This window comes from Vombatus ursinus, unplaced genomic scaffold (assembly GCF_900497805.2).
Source record: "Vombatus ursinus unplaced genomic scaffold, bare-nosed wombat genome assembly UNPS02014768.1, whole genome shotgun sequence".
Lineage (NCBI taxonomy): Eukaryota > Metazoa > Chordata > Mammalia > Diprotodontia > Vombatidae > Vombatus > Vombatus ursinus.
Window position 1 is genome coordinate 27,753,211 of NW_020954546.1, and position 27,871 is coordinate 27,781,081.

The 27,871-nt window shown below is 41.9% G+C and overlaps 1 protein-coding gene across 1 annotated transcript; it reads right to left on the bottom strand.

The window, feature by feature from the left end:
* Positions 1–8,303: 8,303 nt before the first annotated feature.
* Positions 8,304–10,828, bottom strand: LOC114042932 (disintegrin and metalloproteinase domain-containing protein 30-like). Its single transcript, XM_027861713.1, has 2 exons — positions 10,702–10,828; positions 8,304–10,654 (listed from the first exon to the last, which is right to left on the bottom strand). The coding sequence occupies exons 1-2, from the start codon at positions 10,826–10,828 to the stop codon at positions 8,403–8,405; spliced, it is 2,379 nt and encodes a 792-aa protein (XP_027717514.1). The 3' UTR covers positions 8,304–8,402.
* Positions 10,829–27,871: the final 17,043 nt, after the last annotated feature.

Genomic DNA, 27,871 nt, shown 5'->3' on the forward strand with positions numbered 1-27,871 from the left:
TCTGTTTTGTGACTATCCACAAAGACTTTCTAGTTGGGAGTAGAACATGGCAGAACTTGTATGAGATAGCCTTCAAGAAACTGGGATTCTCCTCTATGCTATAATGTGGCAGCAGAGTAAGTCTTTCTTAGAGGTTTAACTATAAAGCACAATGTGAATGAGTTTTATTTTTAAAATATGATGTGTCCTTGATCAGTTAGGAACCTGTGTGATATAGGACAATATTGGAAATGAAGAGGTTTACCTCTGCCTCTTTGAGATCTCTCTTTGAAAGCCTTAGAATTTTATTCAAATGTGCTTTCCTTCCTGGCCCTGAAAAGAACCTGGCTTCTGTTTGTCTCTCTTTATCTCCATCTGAAAGTAAACTCCCCCCCCCCCCTTTCCAGCTCCCTTCATTATCTATTCTTGTTGTCTTTTCAAATCTCTCAGACTTCCCAAAAGGAACTCCCACCTGGGCCTTTTTCTCAACCACCTTCCCCATCAACTGGCCTCTCCCATTGTTTCACCTTCCTGTGGCCTTTGTCCATTTTCTCATCCTTAATCCTAACTAGGCACCACGAGGTCCAGGACCCAGGAGTTCTGTTCACCCCAGCTTACTAACCACCCCCATCTAGATCTCCTTAGACCCCTCCTCCCATCACCCCAAACTACTTGGCCACTCCTAAGATCCCTCCCATGATTTTTCTGTACTTAATTGGGATTAATTGTACTTCATTGGGATGAACTTCTAAAATATGGGGAACAGATTGAGTCATTGAGTGCACTATTACAATGTGAGGTCAAGAAAATATAAACAGGATTTGTTTTGTGACTTTGTTTCTGTCTGTATGAGTGAGTGTCTGTGTAATCAACCCTATAAGTTGTAAAAACCCTAGCCGGCAAGGTTAGCTTCTAAGAGCTGCAGGTGGATTTATTGCTTGGAAAAGTGTTTTTTTTTTTTCTCTCCCCCTCTCCCTCCCTAATCACAGCAGCCTCAGAGGAGCGGGTGCGTGGGAGAGAGAAAGAGAGACCAATGCTTTGTTATTTAGGTTATATGATTGGTAAAAGGCAAGTCGAGAAGGATCTTTGAAGTGTCAGGTCAGAATTAGAAAGAAATAAGATATGTGCAGTTTTAAAGGGACTTTAATCAAAGTCCATCAGAAGGAAAAGCAAGAAAGTTTAAGCATGTAGAAATGAAAGGAGTCTGGGTAGAAAGAAAAGTATAAGCTATTTGCAGGAACAGTGTGAACAGAGGGTTTGAAAGAGGTTTGAAAGCTTTTGGAAAATGTTGGAGAAAAAAAAATTTCTTTCTCTCTCTCTGTCTTTACATTCTAACTCTGGCCAAGTTTTGAATGTGAAGGAAAAGACAAGAAAGAAGAAAAAAAAAAGGAGATAACTGTTTAGAGCAGGAATTATTTACATGTATCTTTTTAAGGGGATATATAAATTTGTGGAAAATATTTCCTTTTAAAGGGCCAAGCGTATTGGATTTAAAACAAAAATGTTTTTAAATGTTTATCAATAGTGATTATAAATTCAGACTGATTGGATTTAAGTTTACTGTTGTATAAAAAAAAACAATAGTTGTTATGAGATGTGGCATCATTAGTTAATGTTAAAAGTTAAAAGTGTAATAAGAGTAATAAGGGCGATCATTTCTATATGTGATAATATGGAAATGCAATTGATGTTATCTGAAATTTATTAAGTTATTACTGTATTGTATTTCTAAAACTCTTAGATTGTAAAATTTGAGGGACCATTATGAGGAAGAAATGGTGTTAAGGTAACTCTTGACCAGCAATGGGTCTTTTTAGAGATAAAGATGAGATAATTTGAAAACTGTTAAATACCTAGTGAGGTGTATTTGTTTATAAGACTATGATAACAGATTTTTATTTAAAATCTTGACTATTATAAAAATACGGTGGTTTAAAGTTATAGTCTCAACATATTAATGATGAGATGAATGATTTTCTGTACAAAGTGACTTACAAGTACATCCATCTAAGTTGATAATCAATCATTTCAAAGTTTATTATAATTTGTGAAAAAGGAAGTTAAGTATTTGGGACATTTAATTAGTGAAGAAAGTAAGAAATTAGATCTGGCTAGGGTAGAAGGGATTATTCATACACCCAGACCTAGGACTAAGAGGGAAGTCCATAACTTTCTTGGATTGGTAGGATATTGTCGAAATTGGATTGATTCTTATGCAACTATATAAACATTTATTGAGTGAGGGACCAGATCCCATAGATTGGGACAAGGAAAGTAATTCAAGCTTTGAAAGAATAAAAGAATTCTAGTCTCTCCCCCTGTGTTAGTTTAACATCCTTGGAGAAACCACTTCATTTGTTTGTAAATGTAGATAAGGGAGTAGCCCTTGGAGTTTTGGCACAAATAAGAGGAGGGCAGAGGTGCCCAGTAGTTTTTTTTTTTATTTAAGCTTCTGCATTCAGTAGCCAGAGGCAAGAATATTGAAATATGAAGCAATTTTATTGGAAAAAGGACGATTTGGTTTTGGCACAGGATCATAATGTTAACCCTGCCACCTTTTTGAGTGCCAGCCCAGGGCAATCCAGTAATACTGAAAGTAAGGGAAGACCTTCAGGAGTCTCTGATTCCTGGAGGAGTAAATCTGTTTATAGATGGGGATAAAAACTTTACACTTTAAACCAAGCTCTAAAATTGTTGAAAGGTCAGGAAGGGAATATATATACAGACTCTAAATATACGTGGGGAGTGGTGCATGTGTTTGGTTATTATGGGGGGAAAAAAGGAAGAATGATGACTGCAGAATGCTTACGGCATATGTTAGAAGTGGCACCATTTCAGTTTATCTCACATGATTGGAAGGTACCTAACACAATGCCTGGCAGAGGGCAGATACTAAAAATGTTAACAACTATTATTATTAGTTCCTTAATTAGATCTGACCAGTATACGATGCCTAATGGTGAAGAGATGCCCGATTTTTTTATGTAAGGAAATTTGGAAACACATTCAACATAATTGGAGTATGCTTGGTATGATTGGTAATGCATTTGTTTCAAGTTTTAAACACCTAGTATTACTGCAATTTGGTAAACTTTTGTATCAGCTTTTATAATGAGTCATTTCAAAGTTTATTGCAATTGTGGAAATAATTTTATAATGTATGCCCTGTGGTAATGATGGAGTTGGAATCTGGGCCCCGGAAAGGAAAAATCCTGGACTTTCCCAGGTGGCCAAATCTCTGGCGTTCCCCTGAGGTTATAACCCCATCAACTGGTCTTTCCTTGTGGCTACCAGTAAAAAGACAATGATGGGCTAGCATACATAATAGGAAAAAAGCCAGTCTATAAGGGTGGGAATGGTCCCTGGAGGCTGTTGGACCAGGTGAAAGGGTTCAGAAAGAAAGATTTTTATTGGGTCTGTTTCAAGTTTTAATATACTGCTTACTTGCTTCTGAATTTTCTTACATGATGTAATCTGGTAAGCAATTGTATTAGTTATGTTGCTGGAAGGGCAATTTCTTTTATAATCTAGAATGTTGGTAAATTAATTGTGCCTTCAGAGAAAAGAGAAAAAGGAATGAATCGAGGCTGTTGGGCATTCTATATGGTCTTGTTTTGTAATATTTCCTTCTAAATATTGTAATTTAAGAAGTGAGAACTTCCAAATTTTGTCTATGTTTAAAGAGAAGTTTTAGCTGGGATTATCTGACTTTCCCTTATGAAGTTTAAAATTGTTAAGTAAGCTATGTGGACTTATTGTTAAGTCAAGCACTGGTAAAAATATTTTGTGTGTGCGTGTGAAAAGAAACCTGGTAATTATGCAAAAAAAAAAAGATTTTGTAAAATCTCATAATTCTTATAGGCACCTTTTGACTAGAGAATTTAGGTAATTAGAAATTTTAGGGTAATTAGGAAATTGTAAGCTGTTTTTGAGAAAGGGAGATACTTTCATTAAAAAAAAGTTTTGATAAAATCTTTGATATTCTTTTAGAGGGCCTACTAAATTTCTATTTGTAAGAAAATTATGTCCAAACCTACTATGAACTTAGAGTTTCATTCCTGGGTTTGTTGTGCCCTTGGACTGGACTTAATTGGGTGCTTTTAGAGAAATAGTCTCAATGGAAGCAGCATCAGAGATCTAAGGCTAGTGATTAATACTAAAGCATATAAGCTGTAAGTAGCAAAGATCTTACTATTTGTTTTGATCTGAATTCATTCCATGGCCTAGCAAGAGTTAAAATCACTGTTTGAACTTATCATAAGTATAGGATTCAAGTCCTAAAAGTGTCTCATTCTTTCAGATTAAGAATGGTTAGAAAGGAATAAATAAGCTTGAGAAACAGGCAAATTTATTTAGAATAGCAACTTATGATCTTAATGGAAACTTTGTTTTACTCAGGACGTTATTAGGAATCAGAACATGTGTAGGAAGTTATGCAAACTACTTAGAGCTCACTTTGGAGATGTTCCCCAATTAAACTATATTCCCACCTGAATCACTGATAAGGGGAATTTGCTATCTAAGACCTTGGGGACTGTTAATGAACTATTATTTTGAGTCTTACCTCCAGGTATGGCTAACAAGGAACTGATTGAGCTATTGACCCATGATGTCAGCAACCTGCAAAGAGGTTTGTGAGCTGCGTCTATGAGCTGCAAGAGGGTGTTCTCACCGGAAAGTCGGGAGAGCGACTTTTCTGTATGGCTGAGGTAAAATTCTCCCCACTCAATTTCCCTACTATGACACCTGGCAGACTTTAAGCCTGGCTCAATGCAGTTAGTCATATATATGTAACTTCTGCCTGGAGTTGACACGACTCTAGGGAAGCATTGTTCCCTTCCTTTAGTTATGTTCTTTCATTGCAAATTCCGACAATCATAAGTTAGTAAGCATAAATATCAAATCTATTAAACAATAGATTGATGCAGAAACATCTGAGGCTATAGGAAGATATAAGTGTAAGACTGAGTTATTTGGCCTAGAATTTCAGAATTAAGTATTCAGTCTTGACATCTGTTACTAGTATATTCCTGTATAAGTCAGGTTCCTTTAATTTCTCATAATGGTTATGATGAGGTCTGGAGGTTTGGAGGTGCTGGGACTCCAGGGTCACAGCACAAGGGTTCCTCCAGAAGACGGTCAGCCCAGGTCTTTTGTTGGAAGTTTGTTGGAGATAAACCATATAGGCCAGGTGACACCGATAAGGACAAGTAGGCAGAAGAAAGTCTCGCTGTTTAAATGGGGGCCAGGGTGATCTTACATACACTAAAGTAACTTTGAGTGGAAGTAGGATATTATTCTGTTACTTAGTTAATACTTAGTTAATGTTAAAGTTGTCTCAGTTTGTTACAAACTAATGTTAAAAGGGGAATAGCTTGTGAAAGAAGCATCCATTTTAATTAAGGATTATTTATTTGTACATGACCAGAAGTTGAGACTGTTTTAGTATCTGATATGTAATGGTTTTAAATTAACTACTATATATTGAAGTGTGTTAGTAATTTCTTAGTGGAATCTCATCCTGATGGGGGATATGAATAGGAATGAATAATGAACTAATACAAGGTATCAAACTAGAAGTAATTCAGAGTGTAAGGCTAGGTTTTAACTTTTCTAAACTGAGTTTCTTAAAACACGACGATTAACCAAAGTTCCAATTTTGACCTTGTAATAGTGGAGACATGGGGGTTGAGTTAACTTTCATTATTTGCCCTGGTTATTGGCAAGATAATTTAAAATTGTTAAGATCAATCTTGTAGGAGAGAGATGACACAAGAAGGAGGATCTCTGCAGGAGGAGAATCTGCTGGACACTGTCTGAATGGCACTTGGATTAGAGGACTTCACCAGATGATGTCCAGAATGTCAGACAGCTGTGTGAGAAGAGACTTCTGAAGCTTTAAATGGACAATTTATCGTTACTTTTGGGTCTCTGTATCTGTACTGAATAAGGAGACTGACCCCTTTTTAATCTGTCAATGCGTTGTTCACTTTCTCCCATATTATTTTAAGTCCCTAAAATCCCCTGATGAAATGTTGCCCAATAGCACAGCCCCAGATAGAACCATCACTAAGGCATTGCAAGGTTTAACCACTTTAGCTGAGGAGTTGGCAGAGAACTCTGAGATAGATAATTAATTAAAGGGATGGTTAGAATATTAACTGCTGTAGGATGTTGTATAGTTCCATGCAATAAGGCACTAGTACAACGATTGATAATCTCACTAAAGATTATTCCAGCAGGACCCATAGTGGGAGTTCAGAGGGCAGGCTCTGGCAATATAAAGATGATGATTGAAAGTACCAATGAGACTTTCCACAGTGATGGGGAATTCAAAATCATGTTAAGGAAATTAGAGGATAAGGAAATTGGGAAGGTGTGGGAACCAAATCCTTATTAAAGAAAAAATGGGGGAATTGTGAGGATTGCTAACAGTTTGGTCCCCACAGAATTGATGAGGACAGGGGGAGATTAGATTATTGATGAATTGATTTCTTGGTTTATTGGTTTACACAAATATGTAAACAAGATAAGGGAGTGAATGGCATAACATAGGGTGAAGCCTCCTCAGGGAGTTAGTTGCTTCTTGTTCTGTTGAAGCACTTGCAGCTGTTTGATCTTGTAAAGAAACATGCTTTTCAACTTTATCAGACCTCCTCCTCCCTCTCTAAAACTATTTACTCTAAAAAGAAAAGGAAAACTTCCTGTCTCCAGGCAGATTGTAAAAAGTGTCCTTGTTCTTTGTTGCTGGGGTAGATTGCTGCGAATAGGTTGTACCCTCTGAGCTTGCATTAATGAGCCCTGAGGAAGGGGGAGGGGGGGATTGTGCTAAGACCTATATAACCTGTTGATCTGAACACAGCTCTGCTCTCTTCAGTCAGCGCCAATTTTCTGGTGTTCTGGGGGAGCCCTTTCTTGAGAAAGCTAATAAATGAATTTTTCTTTTTGTTAATATCTCTTGAGTCTGATTCATTGATAACGGTCTCTGTACCCTACACAAATTCATTCAGGCAGATTCCACCCCATGATCTGGGCTTTTTCCTGGCACCCCAAAACTTCCCGTGATCTTGGGGTACCTCTGTGCAGCTAGGAGCACCCCAAAACCCCCCTTCAGAAACACCTTTTTTAAAATTCTGAACCCAGGGGCAGCTAGGTGGCACAGGGGATAGAGCACTGGCCCTGAAGTCAGGAGGACCTGAGTTCAAATCCAGTCTCAGACACATAACACTCACTAGCTGTGTGACTCTAGGCAAGTCATTTAATCCCAATTGCCTCACAAAAATAAAATAAAACAGAATTCTGTACCCAACAACTCACCCACCCTTGCCTATACCATTATCTAAATGCAGGGTTTCCTCATCTTTTCTTTTTGGTCTAAACCTGTGATTTCCTCTGGATAGGGAAGTCTCAACATGGAAACTCTCCACTAATGCAGACTAGCAACATGTCTATAACATAGGGTCTTAGAGCATTGCCTGGGGCACTGTCAAAGTTAAGTGACTTGCACATGCTAGGATATCTGATAAATAGGACCTGACCCAGGACCTCCTGATTATGAGGGGCCCTCTTGAGCACCTCCTTGCAGGGCTACTGAAAGGCTAAAATGAGATAATACACATAAAAGGCTTTGCAAACCTTACAATGCTATAAAAATTGTTGCTGTTGTCAAGTGACAACATCCTCCTAACATAAGAACATGACAGGATTCTTTTATTATACAAGGTCATCTTTCTATGCTTAGCTGAAAATTGGGCACAGTTTGGAGGTCTGCAGCAACAGCAAGTGTTGCTCTGATATCACAGCCAAATGCCTACATACAGGGTTCACTTTGCATTTTATATCTTTTCCAGCTGCCAAAAGTTGGGCACATACCAGTCATTCTCAGGGGGTTGGGGGAAGTGGCGTGGAGGTCTCAAAAATACTTCAAAATGAAAAATAAAACAGATGAAAACATCTTATATGAATTGATGTGGATATTCTGGTATTTTCCCTACATGTTAGGATTCTGAGAGTAGTCACAGAAAGGATTCTCACAAAATCAAACATAACTGCCAGGTTTGAGGGATGTGATGTGAGCCAGGTTGGAAAAGTAACACCTAAAGCTGAAGCCCAGGAGCTTTTCACCTAGCAGTTTTAGAGGGTCAGGTAAGCATCCCAAGAACCAATTCAATCCCCAAATCTTCCACATAAATTCTAGGGCCAACTGAATGCTCCAAAAATATAATTAATAACTTTGGTTGGTTCAAATATCAAGTCAGTTTTTATTTGATAACCAGAACCTGAGGAAAAACCCAAGATGGCAAAGAGAATTTTAATGACAAGCCATGAAATTAATAGTTATGAGCCATTCTTGCCTCCACGGAAGATAATCAAATGAAGTGGGTTTTTTTGTTTTTTTTATAAAAGCTAATTTAAGAATAATCTCATTTGAGAGATTGGGGTTGCTCCTCTGGGAACTTCTCCCTTTTCTTCCTTTGGTTCTTCGGCAGAGGTTTTTTTGCTAAATCAGCTATCACTTTCCCCTTTTGTTTGAAGAATCTTCCTATCACTTGTTTCAAGATTACCAGAACCAATAAAATAACTAATAAACCAAGTCGAATAGACATAGCAGGCACAACTTTGACTGGCTTGGACACTTTTTCCACTTTTCCTGCAGGTCCGCTGTCAATGCTTCCTCCAAAACCAGGACTCTCACAGAAGGGAGGGGCCCATCCATAGTTACAGTGGCAATTTTTCAAATTGTTGCAAACACCTCGTTGGTTGCACTTCTCTGGTTTACAGTCATACCGGAGGAATGAAATACTGCGACACGTATGGTTAATACATATCAAGTCCCTCCCACAGGGAGTGCCATCTCTTATGACTCCTTCATCAGGTAACCCCATTGCTATCATTGAGGAATGAAAGTCTAACCCCCAGCACCGAATATTATACTTCTTCACATAACTAAAAATGACTGCTGTATGATCAGGCATTTGAGGGACATTCTTCACATTGACACACTGCAGTCTTCCACACAATATATTACTCACTGAACATCTTTTATAGTCTCGGCCTAACAAGCCACAGTTACCAAATCGATCGGCTGTTCTATGTACTTCTTCATAGCATACACCGGGGGCATCTTTGGCGCCAAATCCAAAAATTTCTTTGCACTGCAAAAAGCGATCAGGACATCTCTTCTGGTAACAGCGGGATGTGTTACGGCATGGGGTTCCATCTTGCTTATAAAAATCATTTGGGCATAGATTTGAAGTTCCATTGCAGAATTCCGCAAGGTCACATTCATTTTCTGTGCCTCTACATACATGTCCAGATGGACTGAAATGACAGTCGGTACAGCACAAACCAGTATTACACTGTGCACCAGGTTTCAATTTACAATCAGGTTGACAACACTTATCCGTTTCACATTGCTCTGCTGTACCACAGTCACACTCCTCTCCTGTCTCTACTACTTTGTTTCCACATTGCTTCACTGTATATGGAAGTCCTGGAACATTATCTAGACACACACCTTCCCTAGTCGAAAAGCGAAAATACTCTACAAAACTGCAATTACTGAAACCATACCTTCCACCAGCGTCCATGATACACAGTGTTCTACCTTGACAAAAACAGGTTCGTGAATCATGGCCCATACCAACAACATGGCCCAATTCATGAGTAGACCATCCAGAAGAAGTAAGCACATTTGTATTTTGCATAAGGCTTGCTGATACTGAAAAATCCCTATTACAGGCAGCTGCAGTATAGCCCCATCCAAGCACATCAGCAGCTGTTCTATGCACATATAAGTGTGTTATATCTATTTTCATTTTTGTGTAGCCATTATTTCTTCTGTAATTGATGAACAAGTTAAGAATTGACCGTAAGTCATTATCCTCAATAGGTAATTTGCTCTTATCTGTCCAGACCTCAATGACTTTTAAGTGTATTCTGACATTCAAAGGCTGAAAGTATGAGTCCATGATACCTGTTATGACAATAATTTCACTGATGACTTTTGTTAAATTGTTCTTGAAAAAGACGAACCGTGTGTTATCAACTACGCTCATCAGCTCCACATACTTTTGGTGAAGGTAGGACTTCCTCCAAGAATCAGTTCTGGGGGCAGGCAGGTTCTGTAGCCTGCTCAGCTGCCTGTCTATTTCTTTATCAGTTAAGCCACAGGTCAAGTTGAGAGTGCCATCGTCCTTCAAGTGATAGACAACGTGCTCAAAGTTGTAGGAAGGCTGAATGGGCTCGATCTGGTAGCTGCTGTCCTCAATCCTCAGCATCCCTCGAAGGCCCCCGAAGCACGTACTCAGCGTCGCTTCCGACCTGGGGGAGCCCTCCACGGACCCCCTGAAGTTGCAGTTCGTCGGGATGTAAGGCTGGTCCCGCACTAGGGTGCCGTCTTCCGTGAAGGTGAAAACCTGGAGGTGTCGAGACAGCAGGAGCTTCTTGGGCCGCAGGTGGATGATGATCTTCTTGCCCTCGATGCGCAGGACGTAGGACACTCGGCCGGCCACCTCGGGGCCGCCCCCGCGGGGCACCAGCTGCCTAGGGATGACCACTTCGTAGGAGCTGAAGCCCGAGTCGGGGTTGAAGACGAAGTCCTGGGCCAAGCAGCCCCACCCCAGGCACAGCAGCAGGAGAGAGCCGCCGGGGGTCGCGGCGCCCATGCCAGCAGCTGGCGCCCAAGAGCCGCAGCCTCAGTCGGTTGGGGAGCCAACCAGCCAGCCCAGCTGACCTCTGCGGGGACACGCCCGGGATGGGGGCGGGGAGGGGCGAGCCGAGAACGAGGCTCCTCGTGATCCACCCCCCCCGGGGTGGGGGTGGGGGGCGGTGCTCGGGCTCTGCGCATGCGCGCGGGGCAGACCGTTGAGGAGGCGGGAAAGTGGAGGAAAAGGCGGGGTGTTGGTTCCTCCCAGCGCAGAACCGGGGGTACGGGAGGGAGGAGAAGGAAATCCCGCGAATGGGGAAGGGGAGCAGGCTAAACTGAAGGGTCAAAGCTAAGCGACAGGCTTGTGTGAGGAGGAGGCCGCGGTGACGCCTTCTGGAAGAACCTTCCACCCAGGACAGGATTCCTCCCCCCCCCCCCCTCCCCTTAACTTACCAGACGGAAGCTGGAAGACCTCAGAGGAGGGCCCAGAGCTCTGTGTGTGTGTGTGTGTGTGTGTGTGTTGGAGAGCGTGTTAGTGTGTGTAATTGTGTGTGAGAGTGAGTGTGAGTGTGTGTATGACTGAGAGTGTGTGAGTACACTTACGAGTGTGTGTGCACGAGAGTGTGTTAGTATGTGTAATTGTGTGAGTATGTGTATGTGTCTCTGTGTGTGTGTGTACTTGTGAGTGTGAGAGTGTGTGAGTGTGTACATGTGTGAATGTGTGTATATGTGAGTGTGTGTGTGTGCATGTGTGTGAACCCTCTTTAACTGCACTTCAGAGAAGAGCCCACTCTCACCCCAATTGTGAAAAATAGCCAAACCGAGCCCTTTCTACCCTCCTGCCTGCCTCCTGCGCTCCCTTAGCTTACCATTCAAGTGCACAACCAATTGGCACCCAATACCTCAGAGTTTTTCTGTATTTAATTCCCTCAATAACCTTCCAATGCAGAAAGGTTCCGAAACAGACACCTCTTTCTTTTCCTACTAGAATGTTAGCCCTATATGGTCATATAGCCTCTTTTCCAAGTTTCTCTGGACTCTTGTGTTTGTTTATGTTTTTGTTTTTTTTTTTTTTTGGTCAGGCAATTGGGGTTAAGTGACTTGCCCAGGGTCACACAGCTAGTGAGTGTTATGTGTCTGAGGCCATATTTGAACTTGGGTCCTCCTGACTCCAGGGCCAGTGCTCTATTCACTGTGCCACCTAGCTGCCCTTACCTTGTGTTTGTATTTCAAAGTTCCTACTCTTGGCTGATCTTTTCATCAGAAATGCTTGAAAGTCCCCTATTCAATTAAAGATTTCCCCCCCCAATAGGGTTACAGTCAGCTTTACAGTTAAGTTATTGTTGGTTTGGGGGAAAAGATAACGAGTTTAGTTTTAGACAAACTAGGTTTAAGATATCTATGGGGTACCCTATTTCAGTTGGCCAGTAAGTAATTGGAGATGGGAGATTAGAGGTCAGCAGAGAGGTTAGGACTGGATAAATAGATTAGAGAGGCATCGGCACAGAGGTAATAATTGAATTTATGGGAGCTGATATCACTAAATGGAAGAGTTTATAGAAAAGACAAGAGGGCTGGGGACAGAGTCTTGGATCATGCTCACAGTTGGCAAGCCCAACCTGGATGAAGATCAGCAAAGGATGGTATGTATATTGAGAATCGTTTTCTTTGTCTTCTCAGTGGGTGGGGAAGGGACTGAAGGGAGGGAGGAAATCTGGAATTCAAAATTTAAAAAGGAATGTGAAAAGATGAAAAAAAATCCAGGAAACGAGACTGAGGAGTGGTCAGATATATAGGAGTAGAGCTAAGGATGTTATGAAAACCTAGAGAGAAGAGTGATCCAACAGTATCAAAGGCTGCAGAGAGGTCAAGAAGGAGGAAATTTGAGAAAAAACCATTGATTGGACAAGACATTATTGATAACTTTGAAGAAAGGAGTTTCAGGCAGCGGCAGCATTTGGCCCTCAATGTAGTTTGCCTACAAAACACTCTACTAGTTAGTGTCAAGGCTGAACTGAGACTAAAGAATGAGGTCCTGGATAAATTTTAAAAGGTAAACATTTTACATATTTTTAGATCACAATACAAAACAAAAATGGAAGATATTAATAAAGTCAGTTTAGGATGTAAGTGGTATTAGGTTACATGGAAACTAAAAAATAATTGTGTTAAAAAAAGAAATTAAAAAATAAAAGCATTTTAAAAGACAATTATTATCAATGATCAAAATCTAATGGTTACTGGAAAGTGGTTTTAGGGGCAAATTTATAACACATATTTCCACATTAACGAATGAGATATTACGTCTGTGAAGACTTCTCAGGGTGGTGATGAAAAGACTGTTTTGAAACTAGAGATAGGCTCTGAGAGAAGGAATAGGCCATAAGTTTAAATTACCTAAACCTATAGGAATTCGGCCCTAAACTCCCTCCTGATTGCCACTGCCACTTTAGCATTAGGTATACTAAATAAGGACATGTATGTTTGGATTGGCTATACCCTGTTTCCTTGTTCTTTGGGAATGGGAAGGATTTTCGCACCTAGAATGTAAGCCTGCCTCCCAGCCAATGGGAGTAAGGGATAGTGGCAGGGTGGGAGTTTCTTGTTTGCATTAAGATATATAACTTTGTTTTGTCCTTTGTGCCTGGCCTCTCTCCTGCTGGTAGTGTACTGGGAGGAGATTGTAATAAAGAGTAACTTTTTGCTTCCACCTTGAGAAGTCTCAGAATTTAATTGTGTTAGAGTCTCTGTACCACACATTAATAACAAAGAAAATGTAATTAAACATAGAGAAAGGAAACTTGTCACTTGCCAAAATAAAGCCGTAGATCTTGATAGATGCGACTAATAAAGGCAGGAAGGTAAGCTAGGTGTGTGGGAAACAATGACTGAATTTCTTCTTTAAGTTACCTTTCATCCAGGTTCAAATTCAGTTACAGCTGAATGCTAATGATAAGCTGGATAGTTATTTATAGCAAAAGACTTTCATCTCCAGACTAGACAAAAGGGTCAAAAGGGACAGATCTAGTCTTAGGCAAAAGGCACTGCCTGGCTTTTGTTGGCTGAGGTTACCAGACTGCTGTCAGCTGGTTCTTGGCAGGATTTGTTCTAAGCCAACACATCGTAGCAGACTGAAGGTTGGGTGAAGCAGAAACCCCCTGGCCAGTGAGAAGCAGGTCTAACAGGGCTGTGTGTCCAGCAGAAACCCCATGCTCTGCAAGAAGCAGTGTGATACGACAAATGATTATTAATAACTAGTGATTTGGGGAGATTCGGAGTTCTCCATTTTTCTATTTTCAAGACCTCAGTCTTTGAAAGTTGAGTTCAACTTCTCCTCTACCCAACCCCAACTACCTATGTGACCCTGGGCAATCAACTGATCTCCATGAGTCTCAATTTCCTCATCTATAAAGTGAAGAGATTAGACGGCCTTCTCTGTGATCCTATGACCTCAGCCCTGCTCTCTAGGGGGCTGTGGGTAGTTTAGTCTGAGAATGAATGAAGTTCCTGCTTTAAAAAAAAAAGCAAGCTGTGGTTTTGGAGAAAATGCGATAACTTTGCTCCTCATTGGTTCCTATGTAGGAGGAAAGGGTAGGTGCTTTCTACAGATCTCAGGGACCTGGAGGAAGGGGGAATTTCCAAACCCCTTCGCCACTGCTGTCTAACTATTCCAAGCTGCAGAAAGAGGCAGAGGTTATTTCTATGAGGTCCTGGAAGAGTCGTATAGTAACGATAAACTGACAAGTCAGGAAGTGTTGGGGAGGGAGTGGACAGGAAGGAGAGCAGGCCCTGGATTTGCCTAGCGGGCCTGCTGGGATGTTGGAGCAGTAGATGTTGAGAATGCCAGAGGTCATGCAGTCACAGAGAGACAGCAGGAAGGGTCCAGCTCTCTCATTTCATTGAGTAGGAAAACTGGGGTGCCCCAAGGGAACCCAAGATCCCACAGCTAGGTAGTAGCCAAGCTCGGGACTGGGACCCAGACTTCTTGGCCTCTCGTCCACAGACGGCTACAATGGGCAGGTAGGCCGAGGGATGTAATATCATTACTAAACAAATATGCACCAAATGGTATAGCCTCCAGATTCTTAGAGGAGAAGTTCAGGGAGTTATAGGAAGAAATAGACAGCAAAACTATACTAGTGGGGGACCTCAACCTTCCACTCTCTGAGCTAGATAAATCTAATCACAAAATAAGCAAGAAAGAAGTTAAGGAGGTGAATAGAACATTAGAAAAGTTAGGTATGATAGACCTCTGGAGAAAACTGAATGGAGATAGAAAGGGATATACTTTTTCTCTGTGGTACATGGCACATGCACAAAAATTGACCATGTACTAGGGCATAAAAACCTCACAATCCAGTGCAGAAGGGCAGAAATATTAAATGCATCCTTTTCAGATCATGATGCAATAAAAATTATATGTAATAAAGGGCCATGGAAAGATAAACTAAAAAACAATTGGAAACTAAATAATCTAATCCTAAAAAATGATTGGGTCAAACAACAAATCATAGAAACAATCAAAAATTTCATTCAAGTGAATGACAATCATGAGTCAACATACCAAAACTTATGGGACTAAACAAAATCAATTCTTAGGGGAAGTTTTATGTCTCTAAATGCTTACATAAATAAAATAGAAAAAGAGGAGATCAATGAATTGGGCATACACTAAAAAAAACTTGCAAAAGAACAAATTAAAAATCCTCAATTAAACACCAAATTAGAAATATTGAAAACTAAAGGAAAAATTAAGAAAATTGAAATTAAGGAAACAATTGAACTAATAAATAAAACTAAGAGCTGGTTTTATGAAGAAAAACAAGAAAATAGATAAACTTTTGGTTAATTTAATTAAAAAAAAGAAAGAAGAAAACCAAATTACTAGTATCAAGAATGAAAAGGGTGAAGTTACCACCAAGGAAGAGGAAATTAAAACAATAATTAGGAATTATTTTGCCCAGCTCTATGCCAACAGATTTGACAATCTTAGTGAAATGGATACATATTTACAAAAATATAAATTGCCCAGATTAACAGAAGAGGAAGTAGAATACTTAAATAACCCCATCTCAGAAAAAAAAAAATTGAACAAGCCATTGATGAACTCCCTAGGAAAAAATTTCCAGGGCCAGATGGATTTACATGTGAATTCTATCAAATATTTAAAGAATAATTAATTCTAATACTATATAGACTGTTTGGGAAAATAGGTGAAGAAGGAGTCTTACCAAATTCTTTTTATGATACAAATATGGTGCTGATACCTCAACCAGGAACAGTCAAAACAGAGAAGGAAAATTATAGACCAATTTCTCTAATGAATATAGATGCAAAAATTTTAAACAAAATATTAGCAAATAGATTACAGCAACTTATCACAAGAATAATAGACTATGACCAGGTAGGATTTATACCAGGAATGCAGGGCTGGTTCAATATTAGGAAAACTATCAGCATAATTCATCATATCAACACCAAAAGTAACAGAAACCACATGGTCATCTCAATAGATGCAGAAAAAGCTTTTGAATCCCAGAGAATCAAGTTAAAAAACTACTTGAAATAATAAACAACTTTAGCAAAGTTGCAGGTTATAAAATAAACCCACCAAAATCATTGGCATTTCTATATATTACCAACAAAGCCCAGCAGCAAGAGATAGAAAGAGAAATTCCATTTAAACTTACCGTAGACATTATAAAATATTTAGGAGTCTACCTCCCGAAACAAACCCAGCAACTCTATGAACACAATTACAAAACGCTTTTCACGCAAATAAAGTCAGATCTAAATAATTGGAAAAACATCAGTTGCTCATGGGTGGGCTGAGCTAATATAATAAAAATGACAATTCTACCTAAGCTCATTTACTTATTCAGTGCCATACCAATCAAACTGCCAAAAAATTATTTTATAGAGTTAGAAAAAATAATAACAATCATTTGGAAGAACAAAAGGTCCAGAATATCAAGGGAACTAATGAAAAGAAATGCAGGGGAAGGTGGCCTAGCCATTCCAGATCTTAAATTGTAGTATAAAGCAGCAATCATCAAAACTGCTTGGTACTGGCTAAGAAATAGAGCGGTGGATCAATGGAATAGGTTAAATATGCAAGACACAGTAGTCAATGACTACAGTAATCTATTATTTGATAAACTCAAAGACCTCAGCTTCTGGGATAAGAACCCACTCTTCAAAAAAAACTGCTGGGAAAACTGGAAAAGAGTAGGGCAGACACCAGGCATAGACCAAAATCTCACACCATATACCAAAATAAAGTCAAAATGGGTTCATGATTTAGACATAAAGGCTGATACTATACGCAAACTGGGAGAACAAGGAATAGTTTACCTATCAGATCTATGGAGAACGGAAGAATTCATGACCAAACAGGAGATAGAAAACATTGCGAGAAGCAAAATGGATAATTTTGATTACATTAAATTGAAAAGTTTTTGCACAAACAAAACCAATGGAACTAAGATTAGAAAGAAGGTAGAAAATTGGGAAAGAACTTTTACAACCAGTCTCTCTGATAAGGGGCTCATTTCTAAAATATATAGAGAATTAAATCAAATTTGTAAGAATACAAGCCATTCCCCAATTGATAAATGGTCAAAGGATATGAACAGACAGTTTTCAGATGAAGAAATTAAAGCCATCTATAGTCATATGAAAAAATGCTCTAAATCTCTATTGATTAGAGAAATGCAAATCAAAACAGCTCTGAGGTACCACATCACACCTATCAGATTGGCCAACATGACAAAACCGGAAAATGATAAATGTTGGAGAAGATGTGGGAAAATTGGAACACTAATGCATTGTTGGTGGAGTTGTGAAATGATGCAACCATTTTGGAGAGCAATTTGGAACTATGCCCAAAGGGCTATAAAAACGTGCATACCCTTTGACCCAGCAATAGCACTTCTAGGGCTGTATCCCAAGAGATCATACAAATGGGAAAAGGACTCACATGTACAAAAATATTCATAGTAGCTCTTTTTATGGTGGCAAAGAATTGGAAATTGAGAGGATGCCCATCAATTGCGGAATGGCTGAGCAGGTTCTGGTATATGAATGTGGTGAAATACTATTGTGCTATAAGAAATGATGAACAGGCTGACTTCAGAAAAACCTGGAAAGACTTGTATGGTCTGATGCTGAGTGAAGTGAGCAGAACCAAGAGAACGTTGTACACAATAACAGTCATGTTGTGTGATGACTAATATTGATAAACTTAACCCTTCCTGGCAATACAAGGATCTAAGACATCTCCAGAGGCCTTGTGATGGAAAATGCTATCTGCATCCAAAGAAAGAACTGTGGAAGTTGAATTGCTATTTTTTTTTCTCTTCTGTTGAGTTTTGTTTCCTCCTTCTCATGGTTCCTCCTATTGGTTTTAATTTTTACTTACAACATCACTAATATGAAAATATGTTTAATAGGAATGTAAATGTATAGCCTATATCAGATTGTATGCCATCTTGGGGAGGGTGGTGGGGAGGAAGGAGGAGAAAAATTTTAAACTCAAAAGCATATGGAAGTGATTATTGATAAATCAAAATAAATTAATAAAAAAATGAAAAAAAAAACAACCAAAAAAACCAAACAGGAATTTGCTAAGATTATATAGTAAGCATGGTTGGGTCCATTGGGTCCAGACCCTTGCCTTCACATAGAGTAAAAAATTAGACTTATTTTTCAGACAGTTAGAGTGCTGGGCCTAGAGTCAGAAAGATTCATCTTCCTGAGGTCAGATCCAGCCTCAGATACTTCCTAGCTGTGTGACCCTGGGCAAGTCACTTAATCCTGTTTGCCGCAGTTTTCTCATCTGTCAAATAAACTAGAGAAGGAAATGACAAACCACTCCAGTATCTTCCCCCCCCCCCAAAAAAAATCCCAAATGGGGTCAAGGAGAGTTGGACACAACTGAACAACAACAAATTCTTCAGATGATCCTAGGATAATAGGGTCATAGCAAGTGATGCTCAAAAGAACCAGGTAAACTCCTGGAGGGAGGGAAGACAGAAGACAAAGCTTGGGTTTCCTAGATCTCCCCTCTAATCCCTCCCCATAGAAGCCATTTAGTTTACGTTCTTATTTCCTGTCATCTGTAGTGGGCTATAGCCATGGAATCCGTTCTCTTCATGAGGAAAGTAAGTATCAAAAAGGCCATGACGTCCCATGGGTAGTAAGGAGCAGAATTCAAACCCAGGTCCTCTTACCTAGGTTTTGAGTCCCAAAGAGGCTAAGTGATCTAGTCAACTGTAACTAAGGTTTGATCATAACTAATAAGATATTTCTCTCTCTTTCCCCACTTGGTCCCAACTTGAGGTTTCATCAGTGTGGTGATCACAAATGCAAATATGCAACTGGACTAGAATAGAAATTCTAGCCTTAGGCAGTTGCCTGGGACACTGAGGGATAAACTAACTTACCAGTGGTCACACAGCTAGGGCCAGCCCAGTAGGCTCTCCGCCATGCTGCCTCTCATCTGCAGCATGCTGTGTTTGAATGCCTGGGAGAGATGGGCAGGGTCAGTTTTCTAGAGGGAAATTACAAATCTTCAGTGAGGCCTCTCTACCTGTCTTGCTCAGCCTCGCATTCTCACTCAGTCCTCTGTCTCTGTAGCCCCAGGACTATTCAGACCCATTACCCATCACTTCCTTCCTCTTGAGAGACAGAGGCTTAATAGTCAAGCTATCTGGTGTCCAAGATGCCCAGAGCATGAGGACACTTCCTTTATCTGGGTCAGGCTCGTGAAGTGAGAGAGAAATATCGTCTCCACCCTTCCAGCCTCACTCCCCTCTACTCTACTCCAGGCCCACAAAGGGCCTGATGCTCTTTGGAACACCTCGCATCTGATTCTTAATGGCCCACGCGGAAGGCAAACTTGTCTCCATTGTGACATACTGGTGATGAGCCAGGTGAGGATGGTTTTACTGTTAAGTGGAGAAGCAGGGACCAAAGTGGGACAAGCCACATCAGGCAGGCTAGGCACATCTCTGGGTGACCAGGCTGTTGGGTCGTGCTTCTAATAGCAGGACACCAAAGTACCTCCTCTGCCTTAGAAAAATGCAAACTACAGGATTTATATCAGCAAGCCCCTGGGCACAGGTTCTACAGCCCTCTGGAGGAGGGTTACTGGGGAGTCCCTGACCTGGGGTGTGGAGAGAGGAGACAGAGCCAGAACACAGACTGAATGGTGGCTTTGGAGTGGACTGGATAAGAGGTTTGGTACAGTGACTCCAAACGTCAGGCATTCTGGATATACATGCGTGTTCATGCGTGTTCATGCATGTATACCAAAATATACACACATACACAAGCAATAGTGTAAGCTCCTTGAGGTCAGGGCCCATCTTTTCATTTATATTTGTATCCCCAGTCTATAGCAGTGCTTGACACATAATAAGCATTTAATAAATATTTCATTCATTTATTCATTCATGAAGATCTATATACATGTTATTGTTTTTCACTCATGTCTGACTCTTCTTGACCCCATTTGGGGTATTTTTTGGCAAAGATACTGGAGTGGTTTGCTATTTCCTTTTTCAACTCATTTTACAGGTGAGGCAAACAGGGTTAAGTGACTTGCTCAGGGTCACACTAGTGACCTAGTGTGTATCTAGTAGCTAGTAAGTATTTGAGGCTGGATTCGAACTCAGGTCTTCTTGACTCCAAACCTGGCGCTCTATCTACTGTACCACCTAGCTGCCCCCTACATATACATACAATAAGTATGTAGTCTTTTTAAAATGTAAATCATATTTCATTTTTCCAATTACAAGTAAAGACAATTTTCAACATTTATTTTTCATAAGAGTTGAGTTCCAAGTTTTTTCCCCCCTCCACTCCCCTCCCACCTCCCTAAGATGGCAAGCAATTTGATATGGGCTATACAGGTGCAATCATGTAAAACCCAACATGTATATAGTTGTATACATATTACCCATAGGGAGCAGCAAAATCAGGGCATTTGTTACCACTTATGTGACATTATTCTTCTTAGTGCTAATAATCTAATAATAATAATGATACAGCTGTATTAGATGTATACAACTGTACATGCCATTAAGCTGCATTATTATCATTATAATGAATGACCTCTCCTAAGAATCAACCAACACCCTGATTTTCCTGTTCCAGGGTACTGGACCTGTCTCTGGCCTGGACCAGGATGAGGACCAATTACGGCCTTCAGCTGTCCTCATTCATTCTCTGAGGAAACTGAGGCAAAGAGGGTTAAGTGACTTGCGCAGGACTCCAGAGGAGGGCCCAGGGAGACCCCGTGGAAACTTGGGGATGCTCCACCTGGGACAGAGAGGTTAGAGGGCAGAGGCACAGAGCAGCCTCTTGCCACCAAGCTCGAGAGAGGAAATGCTTCACATCCAGCAGGAATGAAGGAGCCCACCGGACAGGAAGCAGCTCGAGAAGAAGGAGAGATGATAAACAACACCCTCTTGAGTGGCGGAGAGTGAAAGTTGTATCTGGATTCGGCAGGAGATGGGGCAGGATGCCCAGGTCTGTCTCCCCCAGGCCATCTGAGTCTGAATTTGGGTGAGTTGAGGCAGAAGACCCTTCTAAAAACCTGCTGCTTTTTTTGGACCAGTCTTATTTCATAGGGAACTCCCAGGCAAGGGAACTCGCAGGTGAGGGAACTCCTTCTACCAATGCAGATAGGTACCTACTCTGGTCGTTCACAGTCTTAGAGTTACCTGGAGCACTGAGAGGTTGTGATCCCTTCTGGGTCACACAGCCAGGATGTATCAGAAATGAGACTGGAACTTAGGCCTTCCTGACTCCAAGGCCCGTTCGCTAACCATGTTGCCATACTTCCTTTCCCTTATGTTTGTCTCAAAGAAGCCAGAGAATATTGGGGGTGGGGTGGGAAATCCTTGAATGGGTCAGAGCTAGGTGTTTTCATTACATCCAAATTTGCTACTCGATCACAGTATGACCTCAGTTTCCTCATATAAGGTGCAGTGGTGCATAGAGCACTGAGCCTAGAATCAAAAAGACCTGAGTTCTAATCCCATCTCAGACACTTGCTAGCTGTGACCATGGGCAAGTCCCTTAACCCTGTATCTGCCTCAGTTTCCTCCTCTGTAAAATGGAGATGGCAGTTCCATGGTGTAGTGCAGGACTTGGAATCAGGAAGAGTTCAAATCTAGCCTCAGACACTTACTAGCTGTGTGACCCTGGGCAAGTCACTTCACCCTGTTTGCCTCAGTTTCCTCATCTGCAAAATGAGCTGGAGAAGGAAATGGCAAACCAGTCTAGTATCTTTGCCAAGAAAACCCCAAATGGAAGTTGGACATGACCGAAAACAACTGAACAACAACAAAGAGATGGTTGGCCCATGGAATTGACAAGCAACTGGTAGCTCTTCAAAAAGTGAAATATACTCTCTATGGGCAAGAGTTCTTAGGCCTGTGAAGTTTTTTTTAAATATATTTTGATAACTGTATTTCAACAGAATTGATTTCCTTTGCAATCCTATGTGCCCTTTTATGCATTTTAAAACATCATTCTGAGAAAGGGTCACATTTAAGAAGGTAAGGGAACAAGCATTTATTAAGCACCTACTATATGCCAAGTGTTATACAAATATTGCTTCATTTGATCCTCACAATAACCATGGGAGGTAGGCATTGTTGTCATCTCCACTTTACAGTTGAGGAAACTGAGACAAACAGAGGTTAAGTGACTTGCCCGGGGTCATACAGCTAAGTGTCTAAGGTAGGATTTGAACTCAGGTCTTCTTGACTTTAGACCCAGTACTGCTTACACTATGCTACCTAGCTAGAGTGGAGAACCAGGCAAGGAGGAGACAGCTCTGAGGTGTGTGAGTTCTGTCAGTGGACAAGAGATCCTGCCCTGGCTATTGGGAGTTGAGATAAGGAGAAGAGTGGGCCCAGTGGAAACACCATTCTAGTAGAGATGTTAGGCCCTAAAGGAGCAATGTTAGGGTGCTGTGAGAAGGGAAAGAGCACCAGGTCCTGCAGAGCTGGAGGTATGTTTGCTTGGGTCACATGTGTTCCCTACCTCAATGTCTCTGCTAGTGAATTCTCTACATATGCCCATTCTTTGCATCATCACCATATGGAGTTGTGAAACAGCAAGCCCCAGCTTTGGGGGGTTAGGGCAGAACAGGAATATTTTCTAACCCGTTGTTCTTACGATGCCTTTGATTTGAGCTAATTGTGTCTACTGGCTGATTATTAAAGAAAAGTCCAATGATGGGGGCTTGTGAGCTATAGTTTTAGGAACCTGAACCCACAGAGTACCTAGAACATGGGGTAATCTCCCCCACTGGGGATCCAGCCCATAAGTGTGAGCTGGGGGAGTAGCCCCAGAGGGAATACTACAACAGTAAATAATAAACACTATCATGGGCTCCATGGGGATGCCCAGATCTCTGATACCTGGCCCCCATAACCCTCTTCATCCCAGTCTGGATCCTCACCAGCCAGTGGCTGTGCTTGGGTCTCTCAGCTGCGATAGGACTAATTACTAACAGCAAGCAGAGAATCCAGTCCCATAGTTAGACCTTTTCTCTTTCTACTTCCCACCTCCATGTTTGTGCAACACACAGGGCTGACAACTGTTTACTCGTCATTTTAACCACCTATTAGTGGGCCCTTATTACCAGGATTTAAAGAGAGGAAAAAAATAATCCATGTAGACACATCTCTGGAGGCTTTCTAAGAACAGGATTTTCCAAAAGCATGTGCTAAGAATTCCTTCTCCCCATTACATACTCAGCTTCTCTCTGGGGGCCTCCAGGAATCCTGAAATCATCAGATGAATTAATGGGGAGGATGGCATGGTTTTAGTGGCAAGAGGGTTGAATGTGAGTCAGGAGAAACCTGGGTTGGAATTCCATCTCTGACACTCACTAGCTCTGTGACTATGGGTGAGTCACTTAACTCTTCCAGGCCTCAGTTGCCTCATCAGCAAAATGGGGCTAATAAACCTTTGTCACTTGCCAGAAAAATTGTTGTGAGAATCCAGTGAGAGAATGTTTGTAAGATGTTTCCTAAGCCTTAAATCATTCTATAGGTGTGAGGGAGGCAATGTGGGTGTGGTGGATACACCACTGGCCTTACAAGGAAGCCCTTGGTTCAAGACCTGTCTCTGATACACACTGGCTGGACCAGCTGCAACATTTGAGAGCAAGGGCTGATCTGCACTGGCAAAGGGAGTTTGCTCACCATCTCAGGTCCAGTTCTAAGACCGATTTGAATCCTGGCTCTGACACTAGCTGGGTGACTTTGGGCAAGGCTTTTCCCTTCCCTGGGCCTCAGTTTCCTCATCTGTAAAATGACAGTATGAGACTAGATGGCCTCTGAAGTTTCCTCCAGCTCTACCTTAGCTTAAGCTTCAGGCCTCAGTTTCCTTATCTGTAATATGTAAGGATGCACTCTGCAGCCCCTGAGGTCCCTTCCAAACTGATTATCCTATCACATGATCTTGTGGAGCTTTCATGGTAGGAGAGATGCCAACTGTCTGTATGGTGAAGGAGAGGGAAGGAGGGGAGGTTGGGCCATTTTGTAGGTAGGGTGCCAGGGCCATCACTGGCAGGGCCCCCTCTTTCCACACAGCCAGCATTCTGAGTCATGACACGGCAGCCTTTACCATGCCCTCGTCCTGGAACCCACCGTTAAAAATGGTCCTGAGCCATAGAAGGGATTAGGGGACTGATTAATCAGTTGGTGGGCAGCTGGAGGAATGTTGGGTAACATCTACAACAAGTTGGCTCATCACCACTTGACCTGGGGGACAATCAGGAAGGTCTTCAGAGATGGCATTTCATGAATGAACCAAAGGAAAGAGCACCGCCCCTCTACCACCCCAAGTATGGAGGCAGCTGGGTAGCATTGTGAGTACAATGCTAAACTTTGAGTCAGGAAGACCTGAGTCACTTAACCCTGTTTGCCTCAGTTTCCTCATCCGTAAAAATGAGCTAGAAAAGGAAATGGAAAACCACTCCAGTAACTCTGCCAAGAAAACCCCCAAATGGGTCACAAAGAGTCAGACGTAACTGAAAAACAAAAATTTTTATTTTATGTATATTCTTCATATGCTTATCTATGCATGTACTATGTCCTTCAAAAGAATCTATACTCCTTTGGGACAGGGATTATTTCATTTTTGTCTTTGTCACTCCAGCATTCACTGGGTGTTCAATAAATTCTTTTTGGAGTAGACTAGCAAGGCCAGGCCCTGATGCTGGGGCTTAGGGAGCCAAGGTCTCTGGCTGTTTCTGGCCATGACTGCAGGGATGAGAAGGGAAAAGGGGTGGGGGAGGGAGCGGTGCTGGAACAATGTTACAGGTCACATTTGTTTCCCATGGGAAAGTCCAGTGACGTCCAAACCAAAGAGCCAGACTCAGCCAGGCAGCCTGGGCCTTGGCTCCAGACAAAATAACTTGGTAGGTAGGCTATTGTCCAGGTCAGGGGCCCAGCAGAGGAGAGAGATGCTGGCAGGGCATCCTATCAGCTAGGGCAAATCGGGATGATGCTTATTAATAATGATAGCTCCCTGAGGCTGGTGAAGCTCTGTGCATACAAACTCTCCTGGGACACAGAAGAAAGAACCCTGGCTTTATAGTCAAGAGATCTGAGTTCAAATCCTGTCTCTGACCCTTTCTGCCTGTGGGACTTTGGGTCAGTAATTTATCCCCTGCAGGCCTGAGTTTCCCCATCTCTAAAATTAAAGGGTTGGATTAGAAGGCCTCGGAGGTCCCTTTCAGCTTTATAGCTATGAGCCTATGTAAATCAACTCTGGGACTTGTTTAATAAGAAAGCTATTATTATTATTATTATTATTCAGATGAGGAAACTGAGGCTCACAGCTAAAGGTGGGATTTGAATCCAGGCCTATCCTGATGAGGGGCAGTGTAGTACAGTGGAAAGAATGATAGAAGTCAGAGAACTCCAGATTCAAAGCTCACTTCTGTCACTTGTGTGGCCTTGGGCAAATCCCTTTACTTCTCTGGCCCTCCCCAAATGAATACCAGAATCATATTTCACTAGCACTGGGAGTCCAGATGGCAGATAAGTGACTTGGCCAAGCTCATGCATGAGTTTCCTTATCTGTAAAGTGAGAGAGTGGACAGGACAGATTCTAACACCCTTTCCAGTCCCTCCCAATCTGTGATGCTGTGAATCCAAGCCCTTCACCACCCCCAATGCCAAACAATCAACAAACATTTGTTAGCCACCTACTATCTGACAGACAGGAAGTTACGTGGCACAGTAGATACAGCACTGACCCTGGAGTCAGGAGGACCCAAGTTCAAATCTGGCCTAAGACACACTAGCTGTATGACCCTGGGCAAGTCATTGTAAATTTGCCTCAGTTTCCTCATCTATAAAATGAGCTTGAGAAGCGAATGGCAAACCACTCCAGTAACCCCAAATGAGGTCAGAGAGAGCGGGATACAGCTGAAAAACAACCAAACAACAACAATTTGACTGGACTATACTAGTCATTGTATAAAACAATGTCATAAAACAATGCCTAGATGGTGAGGGCTTTGAATGACCCCCCCCCCACATACACACACATACATTGTTTGGGGATTAGGCAGCTGGAGCAGTCTTGGATGCAGTGGGGGTAGGAGCAGGTAGTTTCTCCAGCTAGATCAATCCACACAGGGGGCAGAGGGGGAAACAAGGCCAGTGCTGACTCTCTGCCTCTCCCTCGTTATTGTCATTTATGATTTCTTTCCTCCTTTAAGGTTGCCTTTGGTACTTATTTTAACTTGATTTCCCCTGAATAAAAATGTTAGGGGTGGGGACCTAGATTCAGACTCTGACTTCTGCTACTACCTACATGTGTGAGCTTGGCCAAGCCACTTATCTCCCATCTGGACTCCCAGTGCTAGTGGAATATGTTTCTGGTATTCATTTGGGGAGGGCCTGACCTCAGGTACCTTGATTTGCCCGTGCCCTGGACTATGGGAATGAGCCTGGCTCCCCTTGGAGAGTCGAGGAGCTGGGGAGAAAGAGTGTGACATCCCATGCTTGCAACCCCAATACCTACCCTGCTGAGATCCCAGTGTCCAGAAAGGAGCTCAGGTTTCCTGCTGGGTTTTCAGGGTGCCTGTGACATCACAGAGGGCCTGAGAGGCTCATGTAACCATCCTATCAATGGAGATTTTTGTCAGCCCCTCCATGTTTCCCCAGGCTGGGAGGACACACTCAGGGCTTCTTTGTCTAACTTGTTCTGAGAGGTCCTGCCCCCTTTTTGAATGGAGCTAAAATGGGGTTGTCAGAGAGAAACCAGCTTGGGATTTTAAAAACACCTTCCTGCTCCCCACATGTGGACGACTGACCGGAAACCCAACAACCCAATGTTGATGCCAACGTCGGAATCTGGAGACCCACAGCTTGACTGGGCACATGGCTCCCTAGGTCTCTTGGGGAGAAAAGGAGGCCCAAACAGCCCAGGCCCTGGTTCCTTTTAGGAAACCAGACTTTTCTTGTCTTTTCTTGGCTTCTCTATTTTCCCTTTGGGCAGCAGCAAAATGAGACACTCTAGACCCAGTAGACAACCCAGCAGGAGGGGCTGGAATGTCGGCACCAGAACTGGAGCTGTCTGCAGACAAGGCCCCCACTCAGGCTGCAAAAGGCTTCTTTCCCCAGCATCAGGGAAGGGGGTCTTGTCCAGGGACTCTCGTGAGCTTCCCATGAGAAGCAGAAATTACTGGGAGGGAGAAGCGCCTTCTCTCTTTCGCTTTGGGCTGCCATTTCTCTTGGGAGATCGCAGGAAGGGGGCTTGGGGGCTCATCTATCCCAGCTCTTTTGTTTTACACTGGAGGAAACTGAGGCCAGGAAAGAGGCAGTGATTTGCCCAAGCTCAGATCCAGAATTTGAAAGCAGGATCAAAGAATAAAACTGTGAAAATGTTGCCTCTTCACAGTATTTTCATCCTTGTTGTGATCTAATTGGAATTATACAAGATGTCTCAAAAGGTTTTATTGGTTTGAGACTGCCCTGAGACTTTTGGGACACCCTGTATTTATCTGCTTTATCACTCAATCAATCAATAAACATTTATTAAGTGCCTACTGTGTGCCAGGCACTGTGGTAAGTGTAGGGAATACAAAAGGAAGCAAAAGATGGTCCCAGCCATCCAAGAACTTATGCTGAATTGACCCACTAACTGTTCTCTGAAGTCTGAACTTAATTTCCTGTCTTTAAGCCTGCATCTGTGCAGAACTCC

Coding starts and splice junctions, on each gene's coding strand:
- LOC114042932 (XM_027861713.1), bottom strand. CDS start 10,828: ATGCGCAGAGCCCGAGCACCGCCCCCCACCCCCACCCCGGGGGGGGTG. Junction 10,655..10,701: donor CGCAGAGGTCAGCTGGGCTG/GCTGGTTGGCTC, acceptor CTTGGGCGCCAG/CTGCTGGCATGGGCGCCGCG.